The 13,819-nt window shown below is 39.3% G+C and overlaps 2 protein-coding genes across 4 annotated transcripts in view; one reads left to right on the top strand and one right to left on the bottom strand.

The window, feature by feature from the left end:
• Nucleotides 1–2,318: 2,318 nt before the first annotated feature.
• Nucleotides 2,319–6,701, bottom strand: LOC142656033 (sulfotransferase 1A1-like). Of its 2 annotated transcripts, XM_075830858.1 has the most exons (8): nucleotides 6,376–6,701; nucleotides 5,855–6,053; nucleotides 5,646–5,771; nucleotides 4,300–4,397; nucleotides 3,567–3,693; nucleotides 3,027–3,121; nucleotides 2,771–2,945; nucleotides 2,319–2,511 (listed from the first exon to the last, which is right to left on the bottom strand). In XM_075830858.1, the coding sequence occupies exons 2-8, from the start codon at nucleotides 5,985–5,987 to the stop codon at nucleotides 2,405–2,407; spliced, it is 861 nt and encodes a 286-aa protein (XP_075686973.1). In that variant the 5' UTR covers nucleotides 5,988–6,053; nucleotides 6,376–6,701; the 3' UTR covers nucleotides 2,319–2,404. The 2 variants fall into 2 exon arrangements, with proteins under 2 accessions (XP_075686973.1, XP_075686972.1); XM_075830857.1 differs by lacking the exon at nucleotides 6,376–6,701 and having other exon boundaries at nucleotides 5,855–6,348.
• CORO1A (coronin 1A) overlaps nucleotides 2,390–13,819 on the top strand; it is a 127,123-nt gene continuing 115,693 nt past the window's right edge. For both annotated transcript variants that reach the window (XM_075830856.1, XM_075830855.1), the window contains exon 1: nucleotides 2,390–2,520. The gene's annotated coding sequence lies outside the window, so the exon portion shown is untranslated. The remainder of the gene's footprint in view (nucleotides 2,521–13,819) is intronic.

Below are 13,819 nucleotides of genomic sequence, written 5' to 3'. Positions count from 1 at the left end.
GGTTTTACAAGGAACAGGATTTCACCATATTTTTTGTATGTGCCATTAATATATTTATATAAGTTAATCATGTCCCCCCTTAGTCGTCTTTTTTCAAGGCTAAATAGGTTTAATTCTTTCAATCTTTCCTCATAACTTAAATTCTCCATGCCCCTTATTAGCTTCGTTGCTCTTCTTTGTATTTTTTCCAACTCCAGGGCATCCTTTCTATGAACTGGAGCCCAGAACTGAACTGCATATTCTAGATGAGGCCTCACTAATGCTTTGTAAAGTGGCATTATTACATCCCTGTCCCGCGAGTCCATGCCTCTTTTAATACACGACAATATCCTGCTGGCCTTTGAAGCAGCTGATTGACACTGCATGCTGTTATTGAGTTTATGATTTACAAGTACACCCAGATCCTTCTCAACAAGTGAATCCGCCAGTGTAGCGCCCCCTAGGACATATGATGCATGCAGGTTGTTGGTACCAAGATGCATAACTTTACATTTATCTACATTAAACTTCATTTGCCAAGTGGACGCCCAAACACTTAGTTTGTTTAAATCTGCCTGTAATTCATGAACATCTTCCATAGACTGAACTATATTGCATAGCTTGGTGTCATCTGCAAAAATAGAAATAGTGCTATTAATCCCATCGTCTATATCATTAATAAATAAGTTGAATAATAGTGGTCCCAGCACTGAACCCTGGGGTACACCACTTATAACCGGGGACCATTCAGAGAAGGAATCATTGACCACAACCCTCTGGATACGGTCCTTGAGCCAATTCTCAATCCAATTACAAACTATATTTTCTAAACCTATAGTCCTTAATTTACCCATTAGGCGTCTATGGGGGACAGTGTCAAATGCCTTTGCAAAGTCCAAAAACACTAAATCCACAGCGGCCCCTCTGTCTAGACTTCTGCTCACCTCTTCATAAAAACAGATTAGGTTAGTTTGACAACTTCTGTCCTTAGTAAAACCGTGCTGGCTGTCACTTATAATGCTATTTATTGTCACATAATCCTGTATATAGTCCCTCAATAGCCCCTCAAACATTTTCCCCACGATGGATGTTAAGCTTACTGGTCTATAATTACCCGGGGAAGACCTAGAGCCCTTTTTGGAAATAGGCACCACATTTGCGCTGCGCCAGTCCATTGGCACTATACCAGTCACTAGAGATTCTCTGAATATTATGAAAAGGGGGACAGAAATAACTGAACTAAGCTCTTTAAGAATTCTAGGGTGTAACCCATCTGGTCCCGGAGCCTTGTGCACATTTATTTTATTTAATTTAGCTTGGACCATCTCTACATTCATCCAATTCAGTATATCAACTGATATATTAACAGCACTGGCACCGGCTACATCAGCTGCTCTTTCTTCTGTTGTATATACAGAGCTAAAGAACCCATTTAGTAACTCTGCCTTCTCTTGATCCCCTGTGATCAACTCCCCATTACCATTATCTAGGGGTCCTACATGTTCAGACCTTGGCTTTTTTGCATTTATATGCTTGAAGAATTTTTTAGGATTTGTTTTACTATCCTTGGCCACCTGCCTTTCATTTTGTATTTTTGCTAATTTTATTACATTTTTACAGATTTTATTAAGCTCTTTATATTTTACAAAGGCTACAGCTGTACCCTCAGATTTGTATTTTTTAAATGCCCTTTTTTTGTCATGTATTGCCCCTTTCACAGAAGGTGTAAGCCATGTGGGGTTTAATTTGAGTCGTTTATACTTATTACCTGTAGGAATAAATTTTGCACTATAATAACTCAAAGTAGATTTGAAAATCTCCCATTTATCATTTGTTCCATTATTTGACATTAGTTCTTCCCAGTCCATATCCTGAATTGCAGCCTCATCCTGGGGAAATTGGCTTTCTTAAAATTAAATGTTTTTGCCCTCCCAGCCTGCGTTTGTTTTTTACAGTATAGGTAAAATGTAACTATATTATGATCACTGTTACCGAGGTTTTCACGAACATTGACATTCCCAACAAGATCTGCATTATTAGAAATGACCAGATCCAACAGAGCTTCACCTCTAGTCGGGTCTTCCACAAACTGGCCCATAAAATTTTCCTGCAACAGGTTGAGGAAATGTCTCCCCTTTGCAGTTGAAGCCGAACCATGACACCAATTAATATCCCGGAAATTAAAATCTCCCATTATCACTACAGTACCCGCCTGTGCAGCCCACCCTCAGATGTCGTGGTCGGATTTGTTACATTTAGTAAAAGAAAAGAATAAAAACAACTTTTTATTAAATGTTTATGTACAAAAAACACAAGTAACAAACAAGTTGAACATCGGCAACAAGATGATATCAGAATGAATGTCCGTCACATTTGTGTTTTTTTTTCCTTCCAGCTCTCGCAGGGATTTGTGCAGTTGCGGTTGCTACATGCGGAAGGTCAGGTCTGTATCGGACATCTCTTGGCGATAATATGCATCAAACCTCTCGTTCTGGGAAACCGTGAAATGTGTCTTCCAGTCTCCGAAGATTCCTAAGTAAAGTAAGAAGCAAAGATAACTCTTCCTTTCACACCTATTTATATTGTTTTGCATAGTAGTAAGCATCCACATAAAAATATGTATATAGTAGACTATTGTAGAAAAAAACTACATCTCCCAGAGTGCAATGCATCAGAATGCAGAATGTTTAAAAATCTCCCAGCATTCCCTGCTTATTCTGTGTCTGCACAGAGTGTGCTCTGGTGATTTGCATTCTGGGAAGTGTTTGTCCATATGAAAACTAAGTTGTACCTTTCCTCATAAACGGAGAAATGGTATGATCCATGAACGGGAAGGTGCTATAATTGGCCATGGGGTTGTTCTTCATGGCCTGAAAGGAAGTGTGCTTTAGAATCTTCCCCAGAACTTCATCTGATAATTCCTTCTTCATGAACTTCAGCACTTTCTGGATCTCACGCCTCGGATCCTACCACAATAATGGGGGTTGTTACTGTATGACACCCATTAGGACATCTATGGGATGGGGGAACGAAGAACCACGTCTTACCTCAAGCATGTCCTCATAGAACAGGTACAAGACGTCTCTTTGCTGCCTCAACTTCCACCAGCCTTTCACATGCGTGCTCCAGCGCCCAAATGCAACTGCCGGGAACAGAAACAATGCATTATGGGAAAATACATATATGCGTTATAAATGAATGATTCTAGACTAATAGACTAATAAATGCACGTTTTGGATTTCCCAAGCTCATAGAAGTCAATGAAGTTCTGAGCAGTTTACAAAAATTTTTGTTGTGAAAATGGTAACGTATGACAAATTTGCGGTAACATTTTTTTCGTCAGTCGCCAAATAGGAAAAGTGACTGCCATAAAACATGCCAGTGTTTATAAATGTGAGCTATTGGTTTTTCCTGTAGAGATTGGTGATCCGGGGATGACTGATGGCAGCCATACACATACGACCGTTGCCCGGTGGTAGGCATGATGCCACATATGGAAAGACGACTCCCAGGATATAACAAGCAGATTGGGGCTTCTTCTTCTTCTTCTGCTGCTCATCCTGACCTTGTTTTACAGACTCACATACCGTTCCCCTCCATGTAGCTGTTCAGAAATTCATCCCATGTCCCCGGTTCTGGATGCCCAGCTGCCATCTTATAGAAGTGATAGTACGACACGGCCACGTCTTTTGCATTCCTAGCCACGTAGATGACCTAGATCAATATGTAAAAGGCTATAAGAACCTCAAGGTGCCGTAGGTCTATTTTATTTAACCTTTTGGATTTGTCACTGTCTCCAGTGTTAACCATAAAGTTATTTTGAGTGTTGTTTAGGAGCAGCCATTAAAGGCGTTCTCCGCTTTGGACAATCCCTACTTGTTATCAGGGTTCTTTAACAATAAGCTGATGGCAAAGAGTCTGTATGTTGGGATCCCCAGCGATCAGCTGTAATCTGTGGAGAAACCTGGCAGTATGTGTTCAATTTCCCTGTAGCGCCACCACAGGGGAATTGAAGCATTACACCGTGTCCATTCATATTAATGAGTTGTCTGAGTAATACAGGACAGGTCCTCCAAAGACGCTCTATGTGACTGCACTCCCCCCTGGATCCTGAACTGAGGACCCCCCTCTATTAACTCAGAATTAGACAAGTCTTTATCATAATGAAGGAAGACCTCGCATCAATCTCTCCTGTAATACTTTGGTCTCAGGGTTTTTGACATTCTCCCTAGAAATGTACTTCACCATAAAATAAATGACCAGACCATGAAACCATCTGGAACCATCTTATAACAGGACTTAAATAATTCACAGAGGAACCTTGCAGTTCTTGTCCAGGAAGCTCTGAGGAAGGACCTCCACCGGAAGATGGGTTTTGATCACCCTCGAAAAGTCTTGTTTGTTGAGGACCTCTGTGCCTGAAGAAAGGAAAATGTAGAAAGATATATCTAAAGACCATGGACTGTAGACAGGGAGAAGAGTCATGAAATTCAACGTGTAAATTTCGGTGCGGTTCTGTTACAAGATGGAAGTTTTTTATGATCAAGACTGAGACGATCTTCAGTTCATTTGCCGGAAATATTATTTTCCCTTTTCAACGTTCATCTACTTTTTATTTTGCGATTAGCACTTTCCTTGGACACTTTTTTCTAGACATGCTTACATCACGTCTTAAAGGGAAGGTGTCACTAATTTTTTTTTTTTATATCTTATTGCTTTGAGTATGATATTAAAATAAATTGTATTTATTTGTGTTGTTGTGTTGTACTTTTTACTTTTTTCTTACTTTTACTTCTCTATGGGGGCTGCCATTTTTTTTTTCATCTTTGTATGTGTCGATTAACGCCACATACAGAGATGGAATACGGCACATACATCCCCATAGGGAATGCAAACGGGAGCCGTTCCATTCACTGCAGCGTACGCCGTCTGTGTGGGAACGGCGCATGCGCCGCTCCCACACATACCAAAAGGAAGGTCTTTGGCCGAGCGACATCCGTCGCCATTTTCATGTGGACCGGAAGCCGCGGCCGGACAGTAAGATGACGACTTCCGGTCGCGTTTTCCGGCCATATGTTCAAGGCAACGAAGACGCAAGGTATAGGGGCGGATGCGGCAGCGGCGGCAGGAGCAGGTAAATGATGTTTGTGTATGTGATGTGTGTATTATGTTCGTGTGATACTGTCTGCTGAGCACTGTATCTAATCCTCCTACACTGTGCAGTCGCTCAAAAAATGGCGGCACACAGTGTAGGAGGTTTGAACATTCAACCCCCTCCTTCTCCTGGCACTAGCCAGGATAAGGGAGGGGGGATTCTGTGAGGACACTAGAGCGAGTGTGTCTACCCCAAATTTGCAGCATAAAGCAATGAGGTTGCTTTACCACATGCCAATGCTGCAATTTTGGGAATAGCTCCCTTTAGTGACCAGCACATGGAAATGTTATAAATTAGAATCTAATTTATAATATTTCCTGACTTGTGAAAAAATTTAAAAAATTAAAACAATGTGTAATCACTTATATACTAACTGCTTAACTAAAAAAAAAAAATAATTCTAGCGACACATTCCCTTTAAGGCGGTCATAGTAAGGCAACTTGGCCATGATCAGTCAAATAATGAATCAGTTTGCAGAAAAGTTACTATAACACCAATTCTGAATGATACCTGAGGGCATGCTTGGAACCGAGCACTCCAGGAAGGGCACACACTCAAATATAGCGCCTTTCTGACTTTCCTCCGTATCTCCTTCATTCAAAATGAGATCCACAATCTTACTCACCCAAGTTGTGCCTGAAAAATAAGAAGATCGTCATTGAGCCTTGCGGTACGTATGCACCAGGCTGGAGTAAGTCACACATGTAGTAGTTACTCACCTGATTTTGGATAAGTAGAAATCAGCAGATCATCTGCTCTGGCCTGGAACTGCTCCACATTCTCCCAGTTTTCTGCAAAGGGCCCAATGATAGGCATGCCCCTCACCAGCTGTAATGGTGGGCGATTAACCATGGCTGAAGACGGAACGCGGCAAGCAGTGTTGGCGTTAAGTGGGTGAGTTCCGTTCAAGTGACTTACCTGTAGTAAAGCACGGGGGCAAGTTAAAAAGGATCTTAAATTTAAAGGGCTTCTCCACCCAAAATTTGTCATCTCCTTTTGACTTTCTAAACTTGTCCCTGCTTGACTTCTACATGTATTGTAATCAGGCATTCATGAGATTTTATATATATTTACATCTATTAATGGTGAAAAATGCTGAGATGAGTTGTCAAAGCCCTGCCCCATTTACGTAAAGCCCAGCAATTGGCTAAAGATCATCACAAATGAAAAACATATTTAAAAAAACTTGCCATAGATGTAATAATTATGTAAGAGACGTAATTTTTGATTGATATATTACCGTAATAATGTCATTACTACATGCTGACCTTCCAAATGTATGTTAGCAAGAAGTAAGGATGGAAGCGAGTGTGACTGCAGGCTCAGACTACACAGGGTTTGTTTGTAGTCTGTAACCATGGAGACTAAAAGCTCTGCAAAGAAGCTGTAGATACAAAACGGTAGGAGATTTTTTAAACATGACTGTTTACAAAGTTGCTTCATTCTTTTTTTTACATTTTGGATGTAAAGTTGAACATAACCTTTAAGCTTTATCGCGATAATAATATATATATAACGAAAAGAAATTCTGTGGCACTCCCAACATTATAAACACCTATAGAAGAGATCACACATGAACCGTTATTAGCGAATAATAGACAATATTTTATTCCAAGACAAAATCATTAAAAAGAAGTACATAAATACCCATAGAAAAAGGATCCCCACATAGGTCGGGTCCCGCAGCAAAAAGGTACAATTAAGGAGGCAAACAGACCAGAACTATGGGGGGGGGGGGGGAATCAACCCAAACACGTGTTTTGCACTTAGCTTCTTCCGCGGGACAGCCCCTGGAAGAAGCTACGTGCGAAACACATGTTGGAGTTGATCCCCCCCCCCCCCCATAGTTCTGGTCTGTTTGCCTCCTTAATTGTAACTTTTTGCTGTTTGGTTTTTTATACTACTTTGCTTTGGATGGTTATTATCCATATTCATGGTGTTACTTATGTACCGGTTCCTGCACTATTTGCACTTTACTATAGAGGCTGCGGGACCCGACCCATGTGGGGATCCTTTTTCTATGGGTAATGTTACCGCCAATGTACTTCTTTTTAATGATTTTTCAATAACATATTGTCTATTATTCGCTAGTAACGGTTCATGTGTGATCTCTTCTATAGGTTTTCATATTCGTATATCACACGGTTCATTTGAGTTGCTCTTTGCATGTATTAGCCCAACTATCTCAGTAGGTGTTAAGGTCTCCAATATTGACGGAAAGAATGTGATTTATTCAATCAATGCAGAGATGCGACATTCCTGTCCGGCCTTAGGACCTTTGGACACGCTTATAGAAAAGTCCTACGGCTGGACAGAAATGTCGCATCTCTGCATTGATTGAATAAATCACATTCTTTCCGTCAATAGAGCGGTGCGAGGACTTATTTCTTGCGGGAGGAGTTGGATTTTGTGTTGACACCATATAATGTATTGGGAAACTGAAAAAAAAAATTTGCGGGCTGAAATTAGAAAAAACTGCGATTCCTACATTTTGGTTTTCGATTTTATGGATTTCACTGTGCGGTAAAAACGACAACCTAACTTTATTCTGCGGCTCAATACGATTACGTTGATACCAAATTTATATATTTTTTTATATTTTATTACTTTAAAAAAACAAAAAGCTTTTTGTTAAATATAAAATTGTTTTGTTTCATCGCATTCTGAGAGCCATAACTTTTTTTTATTTTTCCGTGCATTGAGCGGTGTGAGGGCTTTTTTTTTTGCGGGACGAGATGTAGTTTTTAATTGATACCAATTTTTGGTAGGTACAACTTTTTGATCAGTTTTTATTACATTTTTTCTGCAAGCTGAGGTGACCAAAAAACAGCCATTTTGGCATTTTCCATTTTTTGTTCTTTACTGCGTTCACCGTGCACATTAAATAACGCTATATTGTAATAGTTCAGACTTTTACGGACGCAGCAAAACCAATTTTGTTTACTTCTTTTTTTACATTACTTTAGAGGAAAAATCGGAAAAAGTTTTTTTTTTTTAACTTTTAATATTTTTTTCACTACTAATAACTTTATTAAACTTTTTATTTTTTACACATTTTATTAGCCCCCCTGGGGGACTTGAACCAGCGGTCGTTAAATCGCTGGTACAATATACTAATGCATTGCAGTATAGCGTCATTTTCACCGCCTTCTGTAGATCCCTGCCAGAGACTCCGCGTAAATAGAGGCAGACAAAAGGCAGACCTGGGGGCCTTCATTAGGCCCCTGGGCTGCCATGACAACCACCGGCACCCCCTGGTCGCGATGTGGGGGCGCTGATGAGCTGTCTGTGGGGGCCGCCTCCCTCTTTTCAACGCTTCAGATGCTGCAGTCGCGATTGACCCCAGTATTTGAAGGGTTAAACAACCAGGAACAGCACGATCGCTGTTCCCGGCCGTTAGTCTGGGCTGTAAGCTGTAAAACACCGCTGACACCCACAGCCCGGTAGCGCTCTCCATACTTCCCTATGCCGCTTATCACGTACATGTACGTGATAATGCGTCAAGGGGTTAAAGGGGCTTTGCAGGGTTAGAAAAAAGGGTCCGCTTTTATCCCCCCAGAAACACCACTAATATTGTCTGTGGACCGTGTCTGATATTCAAGGGAATGGAGCTGATCTTCAATACCAGACACAGCCAATAGAGAAGAGTGGCGCTGTTTCTGGGGAAAAAGATTGTGTCCTTTTTTTTCATTTCATACAACCCCTTTAATAGGGACAGCAACAGAGTCCACTCTTTCCAGAGCCAGTGCCCTCTTTATACGTCCGGCCCTGGTGCCCCCCTTTTGCAGGGCCTCCACCTTCCAGCACCCCAAGGCCGCACTACAGCTTTGGCTCATTGAGGGGAGAGGTGTAAACCGGGCACAGCTGAAATACTAGGACATAGGAAACTTCCAATATGAGCATATAGTGGGCAATCCAATATCACAGTATACGGCCGAGCCCTGCAGGGCAGCAGTAGAAGGTCCCTGAAAACGGAAACACAGATTATACTCAGGGTGACCTTTGTACGTAAGCTGGTCCTGCCAACATCGGACACATGACATCAGGTGTGCCAACCTGAGAGCGTGCCAGCCGGGCAATGTTTGCTCAGTTTAATCCAATTAAAGGAAACCGATATAACCGCTCATTGTGCGAAGTACAAAAACACCGAAAAAAGAAGGGTGGGCATTAACCAGCGGCTGGAGGGGACTTCATTCTGATCTTTGCTCTGGAGTCCTCACCTGCAGGCATGAGGTTATAAACAAATGTCTGTGCCAACCTCTGCATAAAAATCATTACTGTAAGGCAACGTCAGGAGAGGAGTGAAGTGCTAGTTCTGGGGACAAGATCCCGTATATCTCCACTGTATATACAATCATCTCACAGAGAAATCCCAGAGATTAAAAAATAAAGTTACGCTTTCTCTCACCTTCCACAAGACTCTGCAAAGTCTTAGGGTATGTTCACACGGCGGGGGTCCGTAACGGCTGAAATTACGGGGATGTTTCAGCCTGAAAACATCCCCGTAAATTCAGCCGTACCGGCATGTGCAGGCGCTTGAACGCCGCGTCAATTACGGCCGTAATTAGCGCTGCTATTCATTGGAGTCAATGAATAGCGGCTCCAATTACGGCCAAAGAAGTGACAGGTCACTTCTTTGACGCGGGCGTCTATTTACGCGCCGTCATTTGACAGCGGCGCGTAAATATACGCCTCGTGTGAACAGACAAACGTCTGCCCATTGCTTTCAATGGGCAGATGTTTGTCAGCGCTATTGAGGCGCTATTTTCGGGCGTAATTCGGGGCAAAAACGCCCGATTTACGTCCGTAAATAGGCCGTGTGAACATACCCTTAGATCAACGCTTCAGTTACTTGAGGTTCAAGTTCCTTGTGGTGACTGTGCAAGAGATCTCAAGTGTGAGACGCAGGCGGAGTTTATACAGAGACGATTATAATAAGTCAGAAAACACGGGAAAAACTCCCAAGACATATTAACCCAACAGAACAGTCACAGATGTGGTACTTTCTACAGAACCCATAACATTGTGATGTACAACTTATACCAGAACATACCCAGGTTATACCAGCATTCTCCATATCACTATATACAGGAAGATGTATAACTTATACCAGCTGTACATATATAATTATATACAGAAGATACCCAGGTTATACCAGCATGCTCCATATCACTATATACAGGAAGATGTATAACTTATACCAGCTGTACATATATAATTATATACAGAAGATACCCAGGTTATACCAGCATGCTCCATATCACTATATACAAGAAGATGTATAACTTATACCAGCTGTACATATATAATTATACACAGAAGATACCCAGGTTATACCAGCATGCTCCATATCACTATATACAGGAAGATGTATAACGTATACCAGCTGTACATATATAATTATATACAGAAGATACCCAGGTTATACCAGCATGCTCCATATCACTATATACAGGAAGATGTATAACTTATACCAGCTGTACATATATAATTATACACAGAAGATACCCAGGTTATACCAGCATGCTCCATATCACTATATACAGGAAGATGTATAACGTATACCAGCTGTACATATATAATTATATACAGAAGATACCCAGGTTATACCAGCATGCTCCATATCACTATATACAGGAAGATGTATAACGTATACCAGCTGTACATATATAATTATATACAGAAGATACCCAGGTTATACCAGCATGCTCCATATCACTATATACAGGAAGATGTATAACTTATACCAGCTGTACATATATAATTATATACAGAAGATACCCAGGTTATACCAGCATGCTCCATATCACTATATACAAGAAGATGTATAATTTATACCAGCTGTACATATATAATTATATACAGAAGATACCCAGGTTATACCAGCATGCTCCATATCACTATATACAAGAAGATGTATAACTTATACCAGCTGTACATATATAATTATATACAGAAGATACCCAGGTTATACCAGCATGCTCCATATCACTATATACAAGAAGATGTATAACTTATACCAGCTGTACATATATAATTATATACAAAAGATACCCAGGTTATACCAGCATGCTCCATATCACTATATACAAGAAGATGTGTAACTTATACCAGCTGTACATATATAATTATATACAGAAGATACCCAGGATATACCAGCATGCTCCATATCACTATATACAAGAAGATGTGTAACTTATACCAGCCATACATATATAATTATATACAGAATATACCCAGGTTATACCAGCATGCTCCATATCACTATATACAAGAAGATGTATAACTTATACCAGCTGTACATATATAATTATATACAGAAGATACCCAGGTTATACCAGCATGCTCCATATCACTATATACAAGAAGATGTATAACTTATACCAGCTGTACATATATAATTATATACAGAAGATACCCAGGTTATACCAGCATGCTCCATATCACTATATACAAGAAGATGTGTAACTTATACCAGCTGTACATATATAATTATATACAGAAGATACCCAGGATATACCAGCATGCTCCATATCACTATATACAAGAAGATGTGTAACTTATACCAGCTGTACATATATAATTATATACAGAAGATACCCAGGTTATACCAGCATGCTCCATATCACTATATACAGGAAGATGTATAGCTTATACCAGCTGTACATATTTCATTATATACAGGAGATACCCAGGTTATACCAGAATGCTCCATATCACTATATACAAGAAGATGTGTAACTTATACCAGCTGTACATATATAATTATATACAGAAGATACCCAGGTTAAACCAGCATGCTCCATATCACTATATACAAGAAGATGTATAACTTATACCAGCTGTACATATATAATTATATACAGAAGATACCCAGGTTATACCAGCATGCTCCATATCACTATATACAAGAAGATGTATAACTTATACCAGCTGTACATATATAATTATATACAGAAGATACCCAGGTTATACCAGCATGCTCCATATCACTATATACAAGAAGATGTATAACTTATACCAGCTGTACATATATAATTATATACAGAAGATACCCAGGTTATACCAGCATTCTCCATATCACTATATACAAGAAGATGTATAACTTATACCAGCTGTACATATATAATTATATACAGAAGATACCCAGGTTATACCAGCATGCTCCATATCACTATATACAAGAAGATGTATAACTTATACCAGCTGTACATATATAATTATATACAGGAGATACCTAGGTTATACCAGCATGCTCCATATCACTATATACAAGAAGATGTATAACTTATGCCAGCTGTACATATATAATTATATACAGAAGATACCCAGGTTATACCAGCATGCCCCATATCACTATATACAGGAAGATGTATAACTTATGCCAGCTGTACATATATAATTATATACAGAAGATGTCCAGGTTATACCAGCATGCTCCATATCACTATACACAAGAAGATGTATAACTTATACCAGCTGTACATATATAATTATATACAGAAGATACCCAGGTTATACCAGCATGCTCCATATCACTATATACAGGAAGATGTATAACTTATACCACCTGTACATATATAATTATATACAGAAGATACCTAGGTTATACCAGCATGCTCCATATCACTATATACAAGAAGATGTATAACTTATACCAGCTGTACATATATAATTATATACAGGAGATACCCAGGTTATACCAGCATGCTCCATATCACTATATACAAGAAGCTGTATAACTTATACCAGCTGTACATATATAATTATATACAGAAGATACCCAGGTTATACCAGCATGCTCCATATCACTATATACAGGAAGATGTGTAACTAATACCAGCTGTACATATATAATTATATACAGGAGATACCCAGGTTATACCAGCATGCTCCATATCACTATATACAAGAAGATATATAACTTATACCAGCTGTACATATATAATTATATACAGAAGATACCCAGGTTATACCAGCATGCTCCATATCACTATATACAAGAAGGTGTATAACATATACCAGCTGTACATATATAATTATATACAGGAGATACCCAGGTTATACCAGCATGCTCCATATCACTATATACAAGAAGATGTATAACTTATACCAGCTGTACATATATAATTATATACAGAAGATACCCAGGTTATACCAGCATGCTCCATATCACTATATACAAGAAGATGTATAACTTATACCAGCTGTACATATATAATTATATACAGAAGATACCCAGGTTATACCAGCATGCTCCATATCACTATATACAAGAAGATGTATAACTTATACCAGCTGTACATATATAATTATATACAGAAGATACCCAGGTTATACCAGCATGCTCCATATCACTATATACAAGAAGATGTATAACTTATACCAGCTGTACATATATAATTATATACAGAAGATACCCAGGTTATACCAGCATGCTCCATATCACTATATACAAGAAGATGTATAACTTATACCAGCTGTACATATATAATTATATACAGAAGATACCCAGGTTATACCAGCATGCTCCATATCACTATATATCCAGAAGATGTATAACTTATACCAGCTGTACATATATAATTATATACAGAAGATACCCAGGTTATACCAGCATGCTCCATATCACTATATACAAGAAGATGTATAACTTATACTAGCTGTACATATATAATTATATA

Source organism: Rhinoderma darwinii, chromosome 6, assembly GCF_050947455.1.
Source record: "Rhinoderma darwinii isolate aRhiDar2 chromosome 6, aRhiDar2.hap1, whole genome shotgun sequence".
Classification (NCBI taxonomy): domain Eukaryota; kingdom Metazoa; phylum Chordata; class Amphibia; order Anura; family Rhinodermatidae; genus Rhinoderma; species Rhinoderma darwinii.
This window is presented reverse-complemented; position numbering and strand designations above follow the sequence as displayed.